This window comes from Pelecanus crispus, chromosome 4, assembly GCF_030463565.1.
Source record: "Pelecanus crispus isolate bPelCri1 chromosome 4, bPelCri1.pri, whole genome shotgun sequence".
NCBI classification, from domain to species: Eukaryota; Metazoa; Chordata; class Aves; order Pelecaniformes; family Pelecanidae; genus Pelecanus; species Pelecanus crispus.
Window position 1 is genome coordinate 61,668,993 of NC_134646.1, and position 25,044 is coordinate 61,694,036.

Sequence of the window (25,044 nt, forward strand, 5' to 3'; positions counted from 1 at the left end):
CTATCGGTCCAGCCTGTCCAGATCCCTCTGTAGAGCCTTCCTACCCTCGAGCAGATCAACACTCCCACCCAGTTTGGTGTCATCTGCAAACCTACTGAGGGCGCACTCAATCCCCTCATCCAGATCATCGATAAGGATATTAAACAAGGCTGGCCCTAAAACAGAGCCCTGGGGAACACCGCTCGTGACCGGCCGCCAACTGGACTTAACTCCATTCACCACTACTCTCTGGGCTTGGCCACCCAACCAGTTTTTTACCCAGAGAAGAGTACACCCATCCAAGCCATGAGCTGCCAGCTTCCCAAGGAGAATGCTATAGGAGACAGTGTCAAAGGCTTTGCTGAAGTCCAGGTAGATGACGTCCACAGCCTTTCCTTCATCCACCAGGCAGGTCACCAGGTCATAGAATGAGATCAGGTTGGTCAAGCAGGACCTGCTTTTCATGAACCCATGCTGGCTGGGTCTGATCCCCTGGTTGATCTGCACTTGCTTCTTGAGTTCACTCAATATGAAACACTCCATAATTTTTCCCGGCACAGAGGTCAGGCTGACAGGCCTGTAGTTCCCTGGGTCCTCCTTCTGGCCCTTCCTGTAGATGGGCATCACATTGGCAAGCCTCCAGTCATCAGGGACCTCCCCTGTTAACCAGGACTGCTGACAGATGACAGGAAGAGGCCTGGAGAGCTCCTCTGCCAGCTCCCTCAGTACTCTTGGGTGGATCCCATCTGGCCCCATAGACTTGTGAGTGTCCAGGTGGCATAGCAGGTCATTAACTGCTTCCTCCAGGACTATGAGGGCTCCATTCTGCTCCCTGTCCCTGTCTTCCAGCTCAGGGGGCTGAATACCCTGGGGATGACTGGTCTGGCTATTAAAGACTGAGGCAAAGAAGGCATTAAGTACCTCAGCCTTTTCCTTGTCCTCAGTGACAACGTTCCTCCCCACATCCAGCAAAGGATGGAGATTCTCCTTGGCTCTCCTTTTATTGCTGATGTACTTATAAAAGCATTTTTTATTATCTTTTACAACAGTGGCCAGATTGAGTTCTAGCTGGGCTTTTGCCTTTCTAATTTCCTCCCTGCATGACCTAACAAGATCCCTGTACTCTTCCTGAGTTGCCCGCCCATTCTTCCAAAGGCGGTTGACTCTTCTTTTTTCCCTGAGTCCCAGCAAAAGCTCCCTATTCAGCCAGGCCGGTCGTCTTACCCACCGGCTGGTCTTACGACACACAGGGACAGCCCGCTCCTGCGCCCTTAAGACTTCCTTCTTGAAGAAGGCCCAGCCTTGCTGGACCCCTTTGCCCTCAGGACTGCCTCCCAAGGGACTTTCCCAACCAGCGTCCTGAACAGGCCAAAGTCTGAAGCCCATGGTAACAGTTTTGCTGCCCCTCCTCTTTACATCGCCCAGAATCGAGAACTCTATCATATCATGGTCACTAAGCCCAAGACAGACTCTGACCACATCTCCCACAAGCCCTTCTCTGTTTGTAAACAGCAGGTCAAGTGAGGCACCTCCCCTGGTAGGCTCACTTACCAGCTGCATCAGGAAGTTATCCTCCACACACTCTAGGAACTTCCTAGACTGTTGCCTCTCTGCTGTGTTGTATTTCCAGCAGATGTCCGGCAAGTAGAAGTCCCCCATGAGAACATACACACTAAAGATGAAATCCAGCTCTCACCAAAGAAAATGGGATGACTTTCTTAGTGGTTTCCAGATACTCAGTGGAAAAAGAAATGACTACGTTTTGGGTAATCTTCTTTGTACTGGTAGTGAGTTAAAAGTGTGGAGTAAAGCGTTTTGGCTATCTGCTAATGAGAAGCAAATACGAAAAATGCAAGACGTTGGGCTGGTGCCCAGAGATAATGTGCAATTCAGTTCCTGTGTGGCAGACAGAAGGAACAATTTCTCACCAGAGTGCTGGGCACTGACTCAGCAGTGGAGCCCTTTCCAACCTCTCCTGTAGGTTTCAGCTTTTATATGAATATCTTTTCAGCCACAAAATTTGTAACTGCTAAAATTCTTTGATTCAAGTGACATTAGCATTTCCTGCTCAGGAATGAAAAGCAGCGTTGGTGATGGGTTATCTGTCTTCCCTACCAGCAGTATCCACCCTCTCTCCAACAGAGTGTCAGAGCATAAGAGGGTTACCACGTGCTGAGGTTCATTTGGGATCCTGGATCTCAGTGAGAGAACTGAGGGTAGGAGGGACCTGTGAAGTGAAGGGTGATCCTACACCAAGGGCCATGATGCTTAGCAGACAGTGGAATGAAGTCCTCCTTGGGCAAGTGCTGTCCTGCAGGCAAGGTTAGATCAACTAGAGTGAAGTCAGGAGAGTATTAAATGATAAAATGCATCATGAGGTTCAAGTAGCTTTCCCAGTTGCTACCATTATCTTAAGATTCTTCCCTATGGGTCTGTTTTGGACAAGAAGTGTTCAGATGTTCTTTTTTCCTTGGAAAAGGTCTATCTAGAGAAAACTAATTGTTTTCTTATGCCCTATTATAAGGCAGTTCTGGGTGATAGCAGATGCTGAGCTGACCAGTCAGATATCTTGAAGGGAATGGATCACCTCCTAGCATTTGATTCAGAAAGTTGAGAGTAGAAAGGTTTTGGTGAAGTCCTTAATCAAACAAGGGACTGGAGAAAATACTACTCATGGAATGCGGAACCCATCATCCTGTAAGGGACCTCTCTTTGCATAAGGATGAATGTTACAGAGAATCTAAAATCAGAGAAAAGTAGCTTTACCTTCAACACCTGAAGTTGGCTACAGGAGGAGAAGCTGGTAAGAGGACAGTTTTAGATGTACAGTATCTGACCAACAAACATGATGCGTGCCAAAGGTAGCCACAAAATCCAGGTACAGAGGGAAAGCAACATTACAGAGAAAGAAAGAGAGGTAACCAAGCTTTAGGGTCCTAGTGACCATCCATAAACATTAAGGCCATCTGACAGAAAACACTCATCTGGACTGAAATCATCCTGCCACTTCAAACACTTCCAAAAACACTGATGAGTAAACTTTGGATTGGCAAGCTCTATGTAGGACTGAGTATGTTTTGTCTTCCCACAGACAGCAAAAAAAAAGCTTAAAGCCATCAGGAACTTTGCCATGGGTTCTGACTAATTCTTCTCAAGCATGATTGTATGTCTGTGTTTGACCAAGATCAAATGTGCACTGCTGAGTGATCCAGTTGTGATCAACTGATCAGATCTCTATAAATGAGCAAAAACCCACAGCCTGAATCTGCAGGTAAGTCCAGGCAGACCTGTGAAGAGATCACTTTGATCTGAATAGCTGGATGCAAAAAACCCACAAGGACAACGTGGCAAATGAGCAACGGGAAAAACTCAGTGCATAGCGGGGAACTGCCACACAGAGACATCAGAGGTTCCACACATTTATTCTGTTTTGTGATGGAGGCTTTTCTGGCAGCTGTGAAACTGGAGCAGGAAGAGTGGAGCACAAGCAGAGCAAACTGGCAAACTGCAGAAGCAGATTACAGAGCTCAAAACAAATGGGGATATTCCCAGTGTGCAGTAACAAAGACACAGGTCGAGCCCTTGAGATCATAAACTAGGTCTCCACTGTCATTGAAACAGTTGGAAACCTCATGTTTTTCTCCCTGCAAGGCAATATTTCTTGGTCTTCTCAGTGTCACCAAGCTCCAAAGGGACTTTCACCAGGACAACTATTTCAGCTCTCCAGGCTGCTGAGACAGCACTGGAGGAGAGAGCAGCAGCTGCCACAGAGATGACACACACCTGCACACACACTCTGACACAACTGGATAAACTATAAAATATTAATGATGCAAGACTGCTTATTTTAAAAATCCCCCTGACAATGGGACATGAAGGATGTGACAATTAAATGGGGATTAATGTCCACTGGCACTAGATATACAGCCATGGAAGGACTTTGCACCATTTTCCTCCAGCCTCCCGCTGCTTCCTTGCAGCAAGCACTGAAAGGTCTCAGGAGAAAAAGTTTAAGAAGTACTTTCTGAAATGCAATTAATTAAAGGTTATACTTAAAGCGTTCCTTGATCTTGAAACTTATATGGTTAACCCAAGTTACTCAGATGGGAAGAAAGACACTTCATTTGAAAATGTCTCATTTTCTTTGTGGAGAAGCACTACCTCACACTGGAAAAAAAATTAAATACTAAGCACTTCTACTTCCAATAATGGATAAGTTACGTAGTGAAAAAAGTCTAGAAAGTGTTGAGGAAAATCAGACTGTGAACAGAAGATGACAACTCTCACTTGACTGGTTAAAATCAAAACATAATTATAAAATTTATCAATTCCCCATGTGCTGTGGGAGATACATATACTATGAATGCCTACTTCCATTACATGGGACTTCATGTTAGTTAAGATGTTCATATTCACTTTATCCTATTAGAACACTCTAGTAATGAATAATATAAAATAAGCAATTTTGTATGCATAATTTTACATAGTTATAGCCTAGCTCTTAATTAGCTAGCTAATATAGCCTAGCACATAACTAACTACAAACACAGAGTCCCACCACCCTAAACATACTGTTTTGTGTCCTTCAGTTGCAACAGTAGGAGACTAGGAAAGTATAGAGTTACACAGTATGAAGAGCCATGAAAAGTAGCCAGTCTTCTCAGTTCTCCACAACTTACTTAATAAATACATTTCTAACAGCATTGATATATGTAAAAAGCACATTGATTTCTCATAACTGAATTCAGCCGCAATCCCCATAGACAATACACCGATTCTACTCAGCTTTTACTGTAGTTCAGATACTCTAAAGCAATATCCATTCCAGTAAACTGGAAAAAAGCAACAAATAGAATAAGTGTTAACCATTCCACTCCCAACACATAATATTCTCAGTTTTGCTGGAAAGAGCTTAACAACAAAAACTATCAGTTCAGGTTTATCTCTCAGCAGGTACAGGGTCCAGAACTTACCTACAGTCAGTGGAGCTATATTGCAATTTACATACGATGAGCATGTGGGTGTAAAAGCTATTCATTTGAGAAGGATCCAATCCTGCCCCCACTAAAATCACAGACCAAGTTGCTACTATATCCTTACACATCTTAAAGGTAGATAATAAAAAGAGGAAACAAATACCATATTGTCCTGTTCTTTTCCAAAATCAAGCTGAAGAAATTTTAATTTCTGCCATGTTGCCCTCATATCATAAGCCTCCCTGCTCCAGTGCTCTTGGATGAAACCCCGGTGGGAGAACTGCAGCAGCCTGCGGAGAACTCAGCAGCCCCTCGCAGCCGATTAAGAGATGCACTCAGCCACTCGCCCGGCCCTTGCTCTGCACCGCTTCTCATCACCAGCCTTTCATTTGATCACAAGCTGCAGCACAGTCCTTCCTTAGGTATTTCCTGTGCAATGTGGAATTGAGAGTACCACTGGAACTTGCTAATATAATGATTTGCATGCATGGCAATTTTATATGGTGCATACAAATCTGCCTTTTTATTAAGTTATCTGCAATTTTTATTTTGCCATGTCGTGTTGTTGGTTATATTCCTTCTCAGCTGTCTTGATAGTGGAAAATTTTATCAGCAATGTTCCCTTGCACACACTTTTAACTTCCTGGTTTTTCTCTCTCTCCTTCCTACCCTCTTCTCAGGGCTTATTAACCCATCGAGTGTATCTTTGGCAATCATGCGGACTCTTTCGCTCTTGTGATTTTATATATTTTTGGCTAAGGCATACTGTCTTTCAATTACAGCAAAAGCCACATAATGGCAATAATCCATATTTAAAACCAAGATTCAAACCTCAAACACTGTCTCTACCGATCTGAAAAAACACCTTCCCCACAATTCAGTTAGCTTTCCATTCAGAAGTTTGCAGCTCCTGGTTTCATTACAACCAACACTCCACATTTAGTTATTTTAAGCCAATTCCGTTTGAATCCTAAAAACATGCTGGAAAACATTTGCGAAATGTAACACACAATACCGAGACTTTTAAAATATAGCAGTAGGATTTGTCCTTATGACTCTTTTGTGGTTTTGATAAAGCTGCATCGCTTCAAAGGGCTCAGGATATATTACTGTAAGACACCACTGCACATTTCAGCCACATGTGCTGACTGCGCTTCCGCTCCTCTGCCAGAACAATGAAAGCCTTCGTGCGCTGAGTCAGCTATCCCACAACCACGGATCCAGACAGACAGAACGCATTCGCTCCCTACAGGTTTCTTTAACCACCTCTTATCACTGAGAATGCTAGATAGCTGCGTCATTTCACGTAAGACTCTCAGAGTAGGTAAAGTTTGGGAAACGTATACATATTTTCAGGAATAAAGCCCAAAATATTATTTGACTTGTGGTACACTACTGAAATAAATAAATAAATAAAGTTACAAAAAAATAATCAAGGGCCAGTTCTGCCATTTCCTCCCTCCTGGGTATTTCCATACCAACAGGGAATTCTGGCATTCCAGGATAAACCTGCAGACAGCTGGATGGATGGGCTGGACAGCTGAACTCTTCACTCAGACGATCTGGTAAGTTCAGATACCACTGCAACTTGTGAGTCTGAGTTCACATATTTGAATGTGTTCACAGGCACTATGACCCAAATAAATAAGTGAAACTCAGAAGTTAGCTGAGCAGGGTCTTTTACCCCAGGATGTAATAAATTCTCAAGTCTCCTGTTGGTTTCAATCATAAGCAGAATGTAGGCCAACTTTAATTCATTTTCCCAGTTTGTTTCTAATGTGCAAAAAGCTGTAATATACAGCCAAACATCAAGAGATAAAAAAAAAAAAAAGAAAATAATCAAGTATTACAATTTCTCATTGTAGATCCATAATATGATCCCCATGCATGTGCTTTGATTTCACTCACAATCCATCTGGGACTGAAATCCAGTTGAGACTACCTTAGGACTAATTCAGGTGCAGTTCAGCTGTCTCAAGCTGGTATCAAGACTTTTAGAACAGACTGATATGCCTGTGCGTGTGTGTGTGTAAAAGTCAGGTCACTGAGGGTTACTGGGGTAAGGAAAATTTGTCACTTATGTAGTTTTTACTGGTTTGTTGGAATTGCACAGTTTCAAGTTGTGTGAAGGGATTTATCCCGAGACCTTGACAATTTGTATTCTGTAACTTTGACAAGAAATGTACCTACAAATCAGAAAGCTATGTTTTGTTTGTTTGAGGTTCCTGGCAACTTTTCTGACTCTTCCAATCCTTTCTTACATATGGACAGTCTATTAAAACACAAAAACTGAAATGGGGCCGGGGTGGGGGGAAGACTTCCTTTTAAAGAAAAACTTGAAGCATGCCTTCTGCAGTACACAACCTACCTGCAGAGTGCCCACTGAAAACCTCCTCCCAGCAAAAAGGAAGCCTGCACACAACCAATGCGTGCACTCTGAGGTTTATTGTCCTCTGGATGTAACTAGTTCATTATGGAGTTAATAATATACATGTAAAGAATATTCTTAAGGTCTGCAAGTTTATAGAAGAGAAACGTTGGCCCTTATACAGATATAAGCATATTATATCAAGCTCAGAACATGACTTAAAGCTAATGTTTTCACATTTATCAGGTACTCTGCTGAGGGAAATGGAGACATCCCAGAACATCAGCTGATGCCAAACACTAACCCCAGTTAAGCATGTGTCTTGTTTTGTGAATCTTAATACCTAAGAATAAACTCCAGGAACACTAGTATTTCAGTTCTTAAGACAGCACCTTTACTTACTGTTGGTTCTTGTGCTAGCTCACCACATAGTAAAATATCAAGTCATTACAATACTTTTACAGGCATTTATTGCCACCCGCCCCCGCCCCTCCGAGGAGAACCCAAACAGAACTTCAAAAGGACAATTTGGAAAAAAGTAAAATGGGAATGACGGTACTGAAATTCTTATCAAAAGCCCACCAGCGTCTTTTTATTGATTTCAACCAGCCTTAGCTTAAGCCTTCTGTATCTCTAAGGTAAAGTGAGGAATTCCCCTGCTGGTGGAAAGCAACAGCAGTAAAGGTGAAAACTGTCGCAGTATCTTACATTTGCTCTGGACAGCCACTAAGTGGCACTTAAACACCTCATCTTAAACCATGGTGAATCTGCAAACTGTTGTGAAGGGAGTGGGGGAAAAAAAGGAGTTACACACTGGGGACTAATCCCTTTTAAGAACAATGAAGTTCACTTCCTGCAACGAGAGAAACTTTCTAAGAGCCTGACCATGTATGAAAACGTTACTGGCAGAAATGCTGTACAGCGCTCTGTGGAAGCAGAAATACTGCACAGAGCTCTGCAGAAGCAACAGCTTCCTCTTCTAAATCCTGGTCTGCTTTGGGAATCAGAGTGCCTGGTTCCAGTAGATCATTACCAACTATTGTGCTATTTTGAAATACGCACTTAAAGCAGGAAAACGCAAGTGCCTCATGGCTGCAGGGCTGCAGGTCAAACTAAAGTGTCCCTAACATCTTAACATAACTTCTAGAAAGGCCTTTGAGTTCAGTTTCAATTAAAGAGCTCTGCAGGGACCAATGCTATTTGATGCAAATTAGAACGGGGTTTTAGCAGTCAGCAGAGAATCAAGTGTGACGAATGGAGCTTTGCTCTTCTTAAGACTTTACTACGTTATTGCTTACTAGACTTATGCCATACTTTCATTTGCATTTTTAATCAAAGAAAGAAACCCAGTTTTCCTAATGGTGGTGTTGAATCAACTATGTTAATCATCCTGAATATGTTAGTGCATTATAGTTACCATTTTTCTTTTTATCTGGTTCTAGAAGTGCTTCTGTTGCATTAAAAATCTTTCTAAATGAATTAACTACAGAAATTGGAAACCATTTTTTCCTATATGAACAACATAACTGTCATTGGAAAAAATCTGAAGATAAAACCAAACAGAATAACATACTAGGCATTTTAGGTGTTAACCAAGCAAGTATCTACAAGCACATTCAATGTCATTATTGCAAGTATTTCTGTTGTCTTCAATGGAACTAGCCTGAACTTAAAGTGCATACAGGTTTTCAGCATCAAAGACTCAGAATGTACAATTTCCTTTTTAGACTCTCAAAGAAACACCTCCATTTCAGTTAGCCACAGGTAAAATACACCACCAGATATTAGCTGCAAGCTCTATTTTTCACCTTTGTGCTGAATGTGGCCTCCAGAAATCTCAAATTGAGAGTTACGAATTTCATCTTTTATTCTTTCTTCATGTGAAAGTTCACTACATTATGATTAGAAGCACAGCATACAAGCAACTCAGCAAGCCACAGTACATCATGATTACTAAGAATAAAATTTTTAAGCACATTCTGCATGTGTGAAACTAGTTTTGTGGGGTTTTTTTAAAGGCTGAAATGAGAACCTTGCAAATGAAAAGCATTCAACCAGTTATGTAGAAGGATCAAACTTAACCCAATGCAAGAGGAATCACTAGCAGCAAAGCTGTTTTTATGACCAGCAATGGATCTCAATCACTGTCACTCTGGGAAAAGTGGGGGGAGGGTGGGAAAGAAAGGAGAAGTCCACATCAACCAGTAGTTTCATACAAAGGACAAACCAAGTATAAACTGGCATTATCCACTCAATCCTTGTATCAGATCCTCGATGATCAACCTTTAGGGCAGACACACATATCCATTTAAGCCTGTGTTTGTCCAGTCACACAAATCATTCTTTAGGAAAATATTTCCCACAGCCCTTCCCATAACTTGATGTCCACAGAGAGGGTAAAAAAACAGAAATATAGAACAACCGTGTCTACACTGGGCAAGGGAAAGCACTGATTTTACAACAGTGATTTGTTACTGTTACTCACTTTGACATATAACAGGATGGGAGATTGTGCTGCTAAAGTAAATACAGCGGTTATATATGCCTCCTCTGCTTTGGTTTTCTGCTCCCCCACAGCCACAGAGCCCACATCTGATGACCCTGAGGGCACATCATAAATGTCAGACCAATGCAGGCAAAACTCTAAATGAAAAGCCAATTGCATGGAAAAATAAGGAGCTATTTCAGGAAGGTGAGTTACTCAGTATCATCATTTATGAATTGGCATCTTCATATTTTAATGTGGATGGCTTGAATTTGTCCATTAGGAGCATTTTAGAATCGGAAAAAAAGAAAATACAATTGCCTGAACATGAATATTCATGTTTAAGTAGCTCCAAGTGAGCTAAAGCCCCAGCTTTTCAGAGAAACTTGTGAAGCAGAGAAAGTAGAAAGGTTTTGGTTTTATTAGTCTTGAGGAAAGATTGCTGATGTAGGGGCCCAGTCCTACAATCTGATTCATGCCAGAACTACCCTTAAGTCTGTCTGGAGAGATTATACTAACCTACATTTACAGATAATGGACTTTGTTTATTCACATATTTGACAAAAGCTATCTTCCCACATGTTTAAAAAGAGGCTGTACATGCTTTGAATGTTCTCTTTCACTAAACTGCACTGTCCTCAATATGTTGTTGTATTGTGTGCCACAATAACTAACACTGTATTAGGTAAGACTGATTTTTTATAAAAACTGTTCTTCTTCAAAGCAGGGGGGGTTTGCCTCTAAAATATACTCTCTGGTTTTAAATTGCATACAACTATCACTGCACCATGTACCCACAAAATTAATTTAAAAACATCACAACTGTGCGTACTTTATATTCCTTAAGATCATTAATTAATTAAATGAAAAATAAAAACTATCTACTGAATCTAGATTAGACTTTCTGACTTGTGTTTGGAGGTCAATAAGACAGCATTCTTCCAAACGTCTTCTAGTCTTAAATTAACTTCAGCAAGCCATAGCAGTGGGTAACTGCAGGAAATACATTGGAGTTCCTTTATCGTTAATTATTCCTCTTTGTTGTATTGTACATTCAGCTTGATATTCAACGTTGCTATAAATCAAACAGTGTTTTCTGAACTCTTATTTCTGTATATGCAACCTCAGTTTCTAGACTCATTCTCTTTCTCACTCAGAGTTTCCACAGGCACAACTCATACTATTTTTTTTTATTTGCCCAGAATGAGTTGGTTTGAAGCTGTAGGTCTGACTAGGCTGCAGGGCAATGAGAAGACCCATTCATTTACTTTGTGCGTATTGTATCCAACACCTTTGCAGAAGGCAGGCTTCACTACATTACAGTAAGGTGAGCTGAATAGCTTTGCTGTTACCTATTTCGTTATTGTTACCGCTTGTGAATCTGGGGAATTTAACATGTTTCGCGCTGAGGTAACACATGGATAAACATAGCCTCTCAACTGAAGACCTACATTGTACTTTGAGAACTGTGTGGATTCAAAAAATTCTCAAACTTCCACATTCATCTTCCACACTAAATTATCTTCAAGCTTTTAAATCAAATTTGAAGACTACAGCATCACCAAACTCTTGCAAAGTTTAGGAAGTTGGTCACAGAGGGTTAACTTATTTCTTGGTGAGGGTATTGCTCAGCAAAGAAGAAAGAAATTATTCCAGCTGAGAAAATGAAATAAAGAACAGGATGACTACCAGAAAGTTAGTGCCCGAGTGAAGTTGAAGCCACAAAAATGAAGAAATTGTCACATGACAGTATTTCACAACACATTCAACCCCTCAGGGGCAGGTTCAGGAGTAATTTTAAGACAATTAGGGGTAAATCATGGAAATGTACTTAAAAGCCTTCTATTCCCATCACCATAACAGCGGCAGACACAAGTCCATAGAAGATATTTACCAGCATGCAGATTGTTCCCATGCTGTTTATGTCTTCTTAGCAAGGCTACTCCATCTTTGGACTCACTGGGCAGGTACGCAGTGATTTCTTCTCACCCAATGCTAGCAGCACAGACTTCAAAGTCTGTGACACTTTGTCTAGGTGGCTCTGTGTACAGAGGCCAAGTACGCCTGCAAGTCTGCCGGTGCACCTCCACCCTCATAGTCTTACTTTTAGGATCTATGTCACCATACAAAGAAACAACATCAGGTTTCCTGCTGCGCAGCCCAATCCCTTTGGAGTACCTCTGGTGCCGCACTGCACTTCCACCATGTGCTTGTGAAAGTACTAGGAAAAATTTGTCCCAAATTACTTTTAAGTTCTCACTTGAGTTTCCAAATGTATGTCAACTTGAATTTGACAAAACACCTAAGGTGATCTAGCAAGGTACAATGAGTTAGTCTGGAGCAGAATGCAATTCAATTTTTTTACCTTAGCCCCTAAAGCAGCTCAGCATGGAGCTGGACAAACATCAATGCCAGCACAGCCGGGTTAGCTCAGTTGGTTAGAGCATGGTGCTAGTAACGCCAAGTTCACAGGTTCAATCCCTGCTCACTGCAGGGGGGTTGGGCTCGATGATCTCTCAAGGTCCCTTCCAACCCAAAGCATTCTAAGATTCTATGATAATAACAAGGGAAAACACTGACAATGTACGTCAAGGGATGGATCAGAAGAGAAAAGAATAACAGAACTGCCTCTTTTGACAGAGGACAGCTATTAGATCTCCTCACTGTATCATCAGATATTACACTTGAACTAAAATTCCATGGCAGTTTAAGACTGACTGTCCAGCCTTCTCTCTGCTCTAGATAGCGTGGCCTTGCTTCTCCCCAACTCTCACAAAGGTGCTCATGAAACTGTTCTGTGATCAGGTTAGGATGCTAATTTAATTGAAACAGTACCACCTTTCCTTTCGGAATATTTAAATTGCTCTGAACTGCCTCACTGCACCAAGTGATACCACAGTGTAATATGAGACTAGGGGAAAAGGTGAGAATGTGCAAGCCGGCACACAAGGGAGTGCAAGGCCACCAAAAGTTGGACTCAGACTAGGTTAAGATGTTAAGAGTGAGCTTCTCTTTGGAGATACATAAGGAAGCTCTTCTCTGTGTGAAGAGGAAGTTTTTGAAGGAAACTCTAGCGTAACTCTGGAGGACGCTTAGATATTATGGCTCCAATTACCTGTACTGGAATTCATAGGCCACAAGCATCAGACCTTGTAAGGCAAAAGGAATGGTTAGCAGTCAGATGAGAAGCCATCACAAATCCACTAATTATGTTTTAGCCTCAGTTCCACTGTCTTGTATTTCTGCTACAATCCCCAACAGAAAAAGTGAAGGAACAATAAATAATCTTGGCATGAACAATGGCTCTAAAATGAAGCGCACACAGCACAAGTAACACACAGCTACTTTCAATATTATTTAAGTTGAAAAATACACTAACAATGTCATCTGATACAGAATACTATACTGTTGAAGTCACAGTAAGAGTTCTTAGTCATTCTGTAGCAGAAATTTCTGTATGATTTAGGAGATTGAAGAAATCACAAGAAAATATCATTTTTTATGTTACTGCCACTGTAAAAGTGGGAATAGGCATCTCTTTTTACAAACCATGTGATTAATTTCATCTTCCTTGGTAAGACATTATCTCTGACTTTAAGTCAGGAAACGGCACTGGTATTGCACAAATTACTTCCTCCATGTGGCAATCACACACGAGGCTAAGGGAGATCACACAATATTTCTTACAAAATGAGAGTGAACACAGGAGCACTTAACTGAGCCAGGATGTCACAAAGTCACTCTAGGGTCTGACAAGAGCCCCATAAAGGCTTGGAATAATGCTGCTAGGGACAGGGTCACTGGCCACTAAAGCCCCCTGAAAGAAGAGTTCGCATACATGAATCCTTTGAAGAGATCCTAGGATAGAGCTGGTGTAGTCATGGTTATGCTCTAGGCTCAGGATGAGCGTAAAGCCTGATTAATTGTGAGATTGTCCAAAGCACAGCTGGCTGTTTGCATTACATAGGACACTCTATTAAGATTTACACAGCTAAACTTTGACCTACTTTATATACTGGACTATATATGCGCAAAAATATGTATTTGATTTTTCATTTGTCCTGTTAGATTTTTTCCTTCTGTTTTTTACATTAATTTCACCAGTTAGCATTTGAGAGACAGGAGAGACTTCCTAAATCAAAAAGCAGTGCTAGCAGTTTGCAATTACGTAGATTCTATCAAAAAAACCCAAAGGTGCATATAAATAGGAGGCAGAAAACAGCCAAAACAAGCTCTCAGTTGCACTGAAATAAGTCCAGTTACCTCATTTGTTTCAGTGTTTTATGCTTTTTTGCAAAAGAAGAACCACATTTTAATTTCCCTAGACTCATCAAGCAGTAAAATACACTAGAAAAAGATCACCTCTATCCTTAAAATTATCTTGCCTGAATTCTTTTAAGAAAGCAAAATGGTGCTGTTAAAAATGAGATATGTAGTGAGGCCATATCTTAGAGTCTAACGTAAAAACAAGTTGTGTAAGAATCCTCAGTCATGAAGCTAAGCCTCACAACAACTGCTTTGGAGTTCACTGAGCCTCTGCCATTCCTTTTATAGATGAATAATGTGAAGTTCACTCACAACATCAGCTCTATGCAGCCTCACAGAGCGCTAAGTGTTGATTATGTGAAACCAGCTTCTCCAGCACATAATCAGATCACAAACAACATGTAACAGAGTACTGCATTCCAGGTAATACAGCATGATCTGCTTAAGTGCATAAGCTATTGTAACTCATAAAAGTAGGTGAAGGTTGTTTAAAAACACAGTAACTGTTAAAGCAATTGGTGCACCAAAAAGATGAAGGCCTCTGACAAAAGGAGAGATAACTGTTGTAACCAAACAGCTCAACAACAGGGCAAGTGCTACATTTTAAAAAATGCTTCAGTGTAAGGAGATGGGGCTTATTGGTGTCTGCTGCGGGGCAGATTTGGCACAAGCAAAGTCAATGAGCAGGCTCAGGTCTCGAGCAGGTGTCCCAGTCCACTGCAACCACACGGGCACTGCAACTCTCATGGCAACAAGTCTGCAGCTGCCAAAAGCCCAGTTCCTGGGCCAAAAGCTGTCCCTGATTTACAACACTACAGAACAAAGATTTAGAAGAAACAAGCAGACTCGTGCATGTCTTGTGCAGCTGTGATCCTGCTTAAATCACATGCAATATTCCTCTATAAAATAGAACAGAACAGTTCTATCCAGTGTTTTGCTGTTATAGCATTAACAGCTCTGGTAAACACAAGCATATATTACAGGCTGTTTTGACAACTTGTGTCCAGACTCTTGGGGGAAAAAAAAAACCAAAAGAACTAAACTTAACCCTTTCAAAATCTGAACTGAACTTTTTACATTTCTTCATACTGTAGTTCTGCATCGGTCATTGACAATGTCACAGAAATATTTCTCCTTACAAGACATCAGGCTCAAGTTTCTAGGCTCTCCCTCAAATCCTCAAAACCTCCAGTTCGTATCACAGAAAGAAAAAAGGGGAAACTTTCAAACATTCTGAGCATCTGCTTCACTAAAAAAAAAGTGACAGTGCTGTCTGCTGACTTTTACTCTGCATACAGGAATTTATTTTCCCCTGTGACCAGCAAGAACAGGTGGATGAGGCACTCTACAGACAGCCAGAAGTAGCCTCACATTCACAGACCCTGGTCCTAATGGGGGACTTCAACCACCCAAGTATCTGCTGGAGGAACAACACAGCAGGGCATAATCAATGCAGCAAGTTCCCAGAGAGCATCGATGACAACTTGCTGCCCCAAGTGACAGAGGAGGTGATGAGAAGAGGTGCTCTGCTGGACCTCATACTTACCAATATGGAAGGCCTTGTTGGGGACATGAAGGTCAAAGGCAGCCTTGGCTGCAGTGATCATGAGATGGTGGAGTTCAGGATCCTGAGAAGCAGGGCAAAAAGCAAGATCTCAACCCTGGACTTCAGAAGTGCGGACTTTGGCCTCTTCAGGGACCTACTTGAAAAAGTACCATGGAATAAAGGCCCTGGAGGGAAGAGGGCCCAAGAGGGAAGAGGGCCCAAGAAAGCTGGTTGTTATTCAAAGACCACCTCCTTCAAGCTCAAGGGCAGTCCATCCAAATGACCAAGAAGTCAGGTGAAAATGCCTGCATGGATGAACAAGGAGCTCCTGGCAAAACTCAAACATGAAACGGGAGAATACACAGTGGAAGCGGGGACAGGTAACCTGAGAGGAATATACAGACACCGTCCGAGCACGCAGAGATGTAGTGAGGAAAGCGAAAGCCCACCTGGAGTTGAATCTGGCAAGGGATGTCAAAGTCAACAAGAAGGGCTTCTACAGCTACACAGGTGACAAAAGGAAGACTAGGGAAAATGTGAGCCTGCTGCTGAATGGCACACAGGACACGGAAAAGGCTGAGGTACTGAATGCCCTCTTTGACTCAGCCTTCTGTGAAACCGTTAAGTTTAAAACTGTAATTCTTTATTTACAATAAATATAAAAGTATAATAAAGAACAGTACAACCTTAACTTGCCTTAAATCTAAACTAGCCCAGGGTGTTATCAGATAAACTAGTGACCAGTATTCCATTTGCCAGCCAAAACATCCATCAAGTAAGATTACACATACCTAAGTAAAACAAATATTTTGATACGCCAAAGAAAGATCAACATAAGGGCACATGGAATTACTTTTCCAAACTGAAAAAAAGAACAGAAATTACTCTTCCCCTGTAATGTTTTGGCCACTTTGTATCTGCTGATGAGGGATATCCTGGGACAGTATGCCAGGATTAGCTTCTCATTATTTCTCTCTTTCATTCCTCAGAGTGAACAATGCGCTAAAGCAAGGTGTCCTACAGAAGGAGAGAGGTGCTGTGTTTGTGGCGAGTGAGCTCATGAAGGAAACAGCACACCTCAGCTACAGTTCCAAACACTTTCAAACTACTACATCTCAAATGTAGACAAAAATGCCAGTAATTTTTAATGTATATAGTTTTCAACAAGAACAATGATGCCAATAGCATCACATATCTGTAGAACATAAGCAAATGTCAGATCAGAGGCCGCTGGGAAGATACATAGGCTGGTAGCATGTATATTTTCATTTAAGCAATCACACTCCTGCAGTACCCAAGCACTCTGGCCAAGCTGTTCAACAAGGCTGCGTTCTTATGATGAAGGTACTATCCTGGAAGCACAGATTTACTGGAGAGTTATTTTTTTCCTCAGCTTCCACCACTATTACTCAACACAATATGCATAATCCCCATCTATGACCTACCAGGAGTATTCACATGCTCCCTGCAGGCATATAGTTGAATCCAGTTCCATTCCTGAGCACCTACAAAGAATATGCATTAATGCTTCAGCCCTACCCTCAGGCAGAAATTACTCAATCATGAGGCCACATCAGAACCTCCACAGAATGAGAGTTAAGGGATAGAAACTCCACTATCTGTAACCAGTGGAAACTTACTGAGGTTATACATGAAGAAGGAAGGAAGGAAGGCTCCAGATCCCATATCCGACAGGCCTGCTTAGAAAGGGAACTCTAATCCACAAGAGCAGCTCTCCCTAGGCAGTGTAAACCCATCCTTTTAGTACTGAGTAGAACTATCTCTATATGCACATGCTTGTTTTTAAGTAAAGTGTCAAGGAGCAGTTTGCCAGGAAAGCTTCTCTCATCCTTCCCTACTTACTGCTATACCAGCAGGGAAAGTAAGCCGTATACTGCCACAATGATGCAATGGAAATAATTGTACAAGATCCTACAGACAGAAGACAAAGACCACAATAGGGCACTGCCTTTTCTTTCACTTCTAAAGAGGAGCAGAACAAATAATTCTTTGCAAAGAATCCTGACTAATATTTAGACTAATTATTTAGTATTAATTACCTGTCTACTAATTTCTTCTCTAAAGTGGATATGTTGGCAATGGAGCAACAATGAACCTAATAGCCCTGTATTCATATCCAGGAAAAACACTGCATGTGTTCCCACACTCCCATCAATTCTAGATTTTAGCTAAATATTACCCAGCAAAAAATCATCTCTCATTAACAAAATGCTTTTGTATTAAAGAGAAAATAATTCCTCACTAATCAAGTATATGTTCTCACTCTGTATATATAAAGGAGTACAACTACAGTTAATGGACTGCAGTCTATCTGCAATGCTGATGCTAAAAACCTGACCATTCCTGGTTTTCTGTACTTTCTACCACCTCCAGTGCTATTTCTCTGTTAGCATGAAGTTCAAGTTTCTTGTCTTCCTGTTCAAAGGCCTTCACATTTAGTCTTCCACTCACCTGCTTTCGTCTTAACATACTAATCTTCCTGGTCTACTCCTCCCACAGACACCCTTCTGGCCTCTTTTATTCTACTCATCCTAAAGTGGGGATATACTCAGAACTTATTTGCAAAGCCACAAAGTACCCTCTACTTCAAATCCTCAGTCAGACCTGACCTAATCTGAGAACTCTCTGTCAAATATAGCCCTACTACAGATTTATCTATGCAGATACAAAGAACTGTGGCTCTTGCAGTTTACAATATTATAGTAACTAGTAACTGGTTGGTTTTTTCCAAATAAAAATAGATTAAGTGCAATTATCACAAAAGTTTGGATGTCCAAGATTGCTGGGTAAAGAGTTGTTAGGAACAAGTAAACTCTCTGACTAAACCTATCTGCAGTACTGTGTCTCTTTTACAGAGCTGAAGCAAATAGAAAAAAAGAGTCCTCAGGAGCAAGCGTGCCAGCACAGGAGTCCGCTGAGTCACACAGGCTGCAAAGGACCAATTTCTAAAATTTGTTTCTTCTGAAGCTGAACGTAAGCTGCAGCAACATAGCGCTAAATTCTTCATCCCAACTCACTCGCTTTTAACAAACAGCCCCCTCAATTTGTAACAAAGGTATACAATACGCTCCTACACTTTCAAGATGGGTATCTGCAGAACAGGTGACATCAGTTCACCCCTCTTGATAAATACACAAACACCAATTAGCTAAAAGGCATTATATGACAATATTCAGGGCAGAGTAACACCACCCTATAAAGCATAAGGGACTTACTTAAAAGGTAGATTAATCAGAAATTCACTAAATACAAGTAAAACAGGCAGGGCTTCACTTTAGAAGATAAGAACACTTGACATTTTCATTATCCTTTTGTTAAAACATAGGTCCATAAATGCTGATTAGATGTCTACCTCCTAATTAGGAACCTAGCCTGCAAAAAAGTCAAGAGAAACAATGCTTGCAACCAAGGCAAGTTAAGAGACCAGGTGGAGGGTAGTTTTTGAAAGGACAGATAGCTGTATGAATCTGGGGCTAAGTAGTTAAAATAGGCATCCAAAAATTCTGGGTGTTGTCTCCAAGATCACCTAGACACACCTGCAAACTTAACTAGAGACTTATTTTGTTCCCTTTCATTTCAACCGTGTCTAGGAATTTGATTAAACATGAGGAAGAAGTACTTCAGTCTTTTGTTGCAAAAGAAAACGCAAAAGAAAACGTACTGGAGGTGATCACTGCTGTGTACTCACCATAATCTTGTAAAATCACAAGCAAAGATAAGTGCATAAGGAAACTGCAAAATGCATTTACCAACTTCTATTCAATGCCAAGTTCTGAAACATCTATTCCTTGTTTCTGCTCCCTTACATACATAAATTTTGTATTCTACATTTTAACTTGACAGGATTTCTCACTTGAATGCTCATGATTTACAACATATTTGCCTTCTAATTTACCAGAACTGCCTTTTTATCTGGGGGGGATTTAACTAAAGCTGTTTCCATATGTTTTGAGCTCTAAGCTTGAGACCATGGATTTGGAACTGTACAATGTTTTGCTGTTGGGCCGGTTGGCATAAATCCCACATGCAGTGTATAGTCACATAATACCTCCAAGGTGCTTCAGCAGGACATCTCCTATGAGTCAAGCAAACAGCATGCAGCAAGGTGCTGTTTTCCAAGATTATAAGTAGAGTTTACACTCGAGAGGCGAAGGATATGTCACTGTTTTGTCCCCAGTAGATCACACCAGTTTTGTGCCAAATCCTACTAGCCCCACTCATTCACAAGAGTTGTCTCACATTACTCTCAAACAAAAGAAGAGATCAACTATTTCTAGTGCTTCCACCTTTTCAGCAAGGACGCAACTTGCTCCTAGGAAATGAGCCAAATCTCACCCACAGTGAGAGACACGCATACCCAACTCCTGCCTCACGCCATGCAGCATCAATCCTGCACGTCACAGAGTCGCAGCACTGCTGTGTGGCCTCTTCCCCATTCTCCGACACCACCTGCCAGGCTCTGTGGACTACAGAGCTAGGAAGAGGTTTCCAGTGTCCTGTGGTTGGAGGTATGCTACATATGGAGGCTCTGCCCTACCCCCTCCTCCTCCCGAGAAGGAGGTATCTCTATTTCACAGTCACATAGGTCTCAACCCGGCAAAACAGAAATTTGAGCAGTCTGACCATAGGATTAGGTAAAGTTCACAGTGACTCAAGGGTGAAATCCTAGCCCTTGGTGACATCAACAGAAAAACTCTCACTGACTTGAGGGCCAAGATCTCAGCCCATATCCCAAACTAAAGTGTTTTTTAAGCCAATGAAATTCAGGCTCTGATCCTGTAGGAGATTTACACACCTTTCACTTCACATACTGAGCAGTTCAAATTCAACTGAACCATTAACATCAAGTGACGCTTCTTGATAAGTTTTAGTGAGATTCAGTCTCTAATTGTAAATACAACCTTAAGACCTTGCACTGTAGTGAAAGGTTTCAAACAGCACAAAAGCAACTCCAGGGTTGCTTGCTTTGTTTTTTTTTTTCTTTTTACTTACTTTTGTCTGATCATCAGCTTTAAATACATAGCAGATACTTCGCTGACTTGTGGCTCCATCCTTTATCAGACAAGCAAAGTAGCTTGGATCGTGGCTGTTGTGAATCAGTTTGTGGACGTGCTGTGGCTTGTATTCAAACAAACTCGAATAAATCAAAGGATCCCACTGCTGGGTTTTCCCTGTGTCTGGTTCACATCGCAAACTCGCTGGTGAAACATAAAGTCGGATTTGGCTGACGCTAGGTTCTTCTTTGGAAGACTTTGTACTGAGCATCCGGATCTCTGCCACAATCCAAGGCAGCATTGACATGGTGGTTAGGGAATGCACTGGCAGCGAACCAATGAGCTGGAGACTGAAACTTGCTGAGAAATCACTAGGTGTTTGATACTTTTTAACTTTGAATGTTATTGCCTCCATTTTACAGTCCTTTAGGGAACCTGGACTAATTCACCAATATTTCAGTTCCATGGAATGATGATATCTGGACGGTTCCTTTGATTAAGGAACATCAGAGTTCTGAAAGGAAAAGGAATAGTTATGTAGGTGCTGGAACCCTATTAAAAACAAACTGTCAGTAAGACAAATATTTAATAGCTTAACATCCGAAGAGACATACTGATCATCTACCATGACCTATCTAGCACATTTCCCCTACACGGGACCTTACTATTTCAGGTCCAACAAACATAACAGTACTGAATACATTGCTTGGAAAAAATGTCAGACCTGATTTAAAAGTTGCTTTATGACCCCTGCTATACCATCTAATGAGTAACTAAGCTTTAGCCTGTGTCTGTTGCATGGGCAGGCACATGTGGATCACACTGGCATATTTCAATCCTATTATCACAGAAAGAACTCAGTTGAGCTATTCTGACCTTCATGACAGTTGAAGTCAGTGCTTGTTGAGACACCTTCACATTTGAAAAAAAAAGCAAAAAAAGGAAAAAAAGGGTCATCTTTCTTGTTCATAGGTGTATGATTTTGAATCTGGCTACTAACATGGAGTTGTTTCCTTGGGTATAGTTTGCCAAGTGATCATGGGCTGTTACCAACCAGACTCTTTCATCACATAACACCCCAGAAATCATTGTCATCTGAAAAAGCTAGCAGCAGTCAACTGACTGATCACTGATAAACCCGTCAGATAGCAGAGATGAGCAATGATCCTTACAGCAACCCACTAAAAAACAGATGATGATTTACAATTCATGATTGCATTTTAAGGTCTGCCAGCCAGCCAGGGAACACTTAATGTTTGCCACATTGATATTGTATCATTTTCATTTCTTAAAATATCAAATGGAACCAAGTTACATAAAACCCTGTCATAACCCTGTTATACCCAGCTCTACTACCACTACTGTTATTACGTATTAGTAGTTTCAGTAACAAAATCCAATAATTGCATTTATCTATCAATTTCATTTTGCAAAATAGAATCTATGAAAACACACAGATTGGTATTTGTTATACTACCATGTTTTAACTCATCACTAATTGAACCTGGTTTCAGCTGTTACATTATTTTGTGTGAGACTGATGAGAAGCTGACAGGCCTATAATTGCTTATGTTTAAATACCATGACACTAGTTTACCCTCAGCCTTCTGAGAGTTTCCCATTAAAAGACCTATTAAAAACAACATGAGCAATCCCAAGAACTCCTCACAAAACATTTTTAATTATATTTGAACAAGTATTTAATAAATGGTATCTGTTTACTGTGGCAACAGTATTTCTTGTCTTTGTTCATCCACAAACATGATCAAAAATAGCAGTATTTTTCTCATGAGTTTTCATTAAACTTTGTCCTTTATTTGCCCTTGTAAAAATATTTTCAAACTGAGCTTCTAACAGTGCTTCACCTTGTTGAAAATGACAGGAAATTTTAGGATAAAAAAAAATTTAAAAAAAATTCAAGATGGAAATTCATTTTGAACTAAACCAATGTTTAAAATGCAACCAATTTGCAAATGTCCAAGTGGGGAAAAGTGTTTCTGCAGTAACTAGCAAACTGTAAAAACAAGAGAACTGCAGAAACCATGTGTTTGGGTACATTTACTTTTTTGGAACTTTTGCATCTTTTGACAAATGAACCCTGTAGCAACATTACCAGTTCCAAGGATGCCAAATTTAGCAAGAGAATCCAACAGTACTACAGGTTTTAAAGACACTATTTGAAGAAATCATCATAAGTAGCATTCTAGATGTGTAGAACAATTTTTTAAAAAGACTTTTTATAAATGTGTGTGTGTGTGTCTGTGCATGGGAGGTGTGGGGAAGAAGGGCCATGAAAATCCAGAATTTGTATGCCTCATTTCAATTATACTACAACTCTTTTCCAATTTTTTTTCTTTTGTTTCACAAACAAGCAAGAAAACAACCATCTTTCAGATGAATATAAATGCATTGCATATTATGGGATAGCAGCTTCAGGAAGCATTTTTACACCTTATCAACACAGACTGCTAAACACAATTATCATTATAGTTCTGCATCTGTCAAGAATCAAAATGGTCTCCTCTTCTTTGACAAACTCTTACAAATTTTTTCTCCTTAACCGTAACAATGAAAAATAGTTCAGCAGCTGCAGGGAAGATTGGATTCATTCATAAGTACCATAGTATGTAGTCCAAAACACATAAAAATTGAGGTTTTAGCTTTTAGTGTTCTCATCATTTAGTGGCACACATAATAATCGCAGGATAACAAAGCCTAAGAAAACTTCATTCTTAGTTGAAAACAGAAGAACTGAGCTACCACACGGATGATGACCTATTAGCCACATACTTTTTGTAACCATATTTCTCAATTGTGTTTTTCCAGAACTCTTTTAAAAAAAATGTAATTAAATAAAGTGCATGTAAAAATAAAACAAAGTCAGCCTCATTTAAATCAACTTTTCAAGGAAGAGAAGTTTCGTTTGGATTACTGCCATCTAACATGCTCTTTTACCCCAGACCTTCAAGGCACTGCAGCCTCAAATAGGAATAAATATCACAATATAAAACATTATTTTGCACGCTAACTCTAAAGACCGAACAGTATTTAAAAAAAAAAAAACAGGTGGGTACTCTGTCATACTTCAGCAAGCACTGTAGTGCTGGAATGTATTTAATACAAATGCAAAGCGTCTTGGCATTCATCTCTTTTTAACAAAATAAACACCTTGCAAAGTCAACAGCATAAATACTCCAATGTCTGCATTTGTTATTTCTAAAGAGAAACAGTTAATACTAAATCAAAACAGTTAGCCAGAAGTCAGAATGCTAGTTTTTTTCCTAACATTAACAGGGTCTAAAAGTGCAGTTTCTCAGAGCACAAATTTAGCAGCATCAGAAGGTCCTTATCTAACGCGTATCGTTCTGTATTTTACCGTTCTGCATGTTTCATCTCCCTTTTCCAGACATTCTTTCTATGTTTCCTCTTCCTGTCATCCTTATCTTAATTTACATGCAAATCCCATCAGAAATTATACTAATTTCATGCTGCTGGCATTAATGTCCTTTAAGTTTACACCAAGAACTAGGTTTTACTTCAAGACCATGAAGTATTTATGTACTTGCTTAATTTAGACCTAAAAATAGTTCTGTTCATCTCAACATGCCTATTCCCAGCCATAAAATCAAGCACACATTACGGCCAAAGAGTGTCTGTGCTCTGAGCCCATCCCTGTCTGCCCTGACTCCACCACTCAGAATTTTGGCACCTTCACGCATCTCTGGTTGCCACCACCCAGGCCATCCCCTCTAAAACTTGGCTCTGCAGGCACCATACCTGTTTACCATCCATATTAGTACAGTAGGCTCGAACAAGCTTCCTCTTCCTCCCAAGTGTCTCATTAACTCACAAACAGCTTCTTCAAAGCAAATGCTTATTTCACCTTTAAGCCAAGAGAGAACAGAAAAGGTATAAAAATAAAGCCGCCCACTTGTTTCCTTCTACCTAAACTTTGATCTTCCCTTGACAGCTCTAAGTGCCATTCGGCTCTGTTACTCTGGGCTGGGAGAAGACTGCCAGGCTTTGCTTCGCTCGCAGGCTGAATGTCGCTGGTTGTTCTCCAAGTGCTCACGGACATAACTGGGACAGCTCCTCTTTCTCCCCTCCATCGGCACCTTCTGAAGGATCTCCGTTGTCCTTGCACTCAGAGCTGAGAGGAGCTTGAGTGGCACTCCTCAGCTAACAGCTTTGCTGCTGCCTGAGAAATGCGAATATTCTCCAAACCATATCTTAATGTTGCCAGTGTTTAACCTGCTTTGATTTAGCTGTATTTTCTCCATCAGCATAAAAACAGCCAGGCAAACTGTAGCACATATGATATTTACACAAACCACGCTAATAAATCTAACCCCGCCTTCTATACTAGGAGACACCAGACTCACTAATGTGAAAGATACACATGGGAACAT

At 40.8% G+C, this 25,044-nt stretch overlaps 1 protein-coding gene across 6 annotated transcripts in view; it reads right to left on the reverse strand.

Moving 5' to 3' along the window:
- TBC1D1 (TBC1 domain family member 1) overlaps positions 1 to 21,056 on the reverse strand; it is a 109,010-nt gene extending 87,954 nt beyond the window's left edge. For all 6 annotated transcript variants that reach the window (XM_075708998.1, XM_075708999.1, XM_075708996.1 and 3 more), the window contains exon 1: positions 20,634 to 21,056. In XM_075708998.1, the coding sequence (XP_075565113.1) occupies positions 20,634 to 21,050 (417 nt within the window). In that variant the 5' untranslated portion in view covers positions 21,051 to 21,056. The remainder of the gene's footprint in view (positions 1 to 20,633) is intronic.
- Positions 21,057 to 25,044: the final 3,988 nt, after the last annotated feature.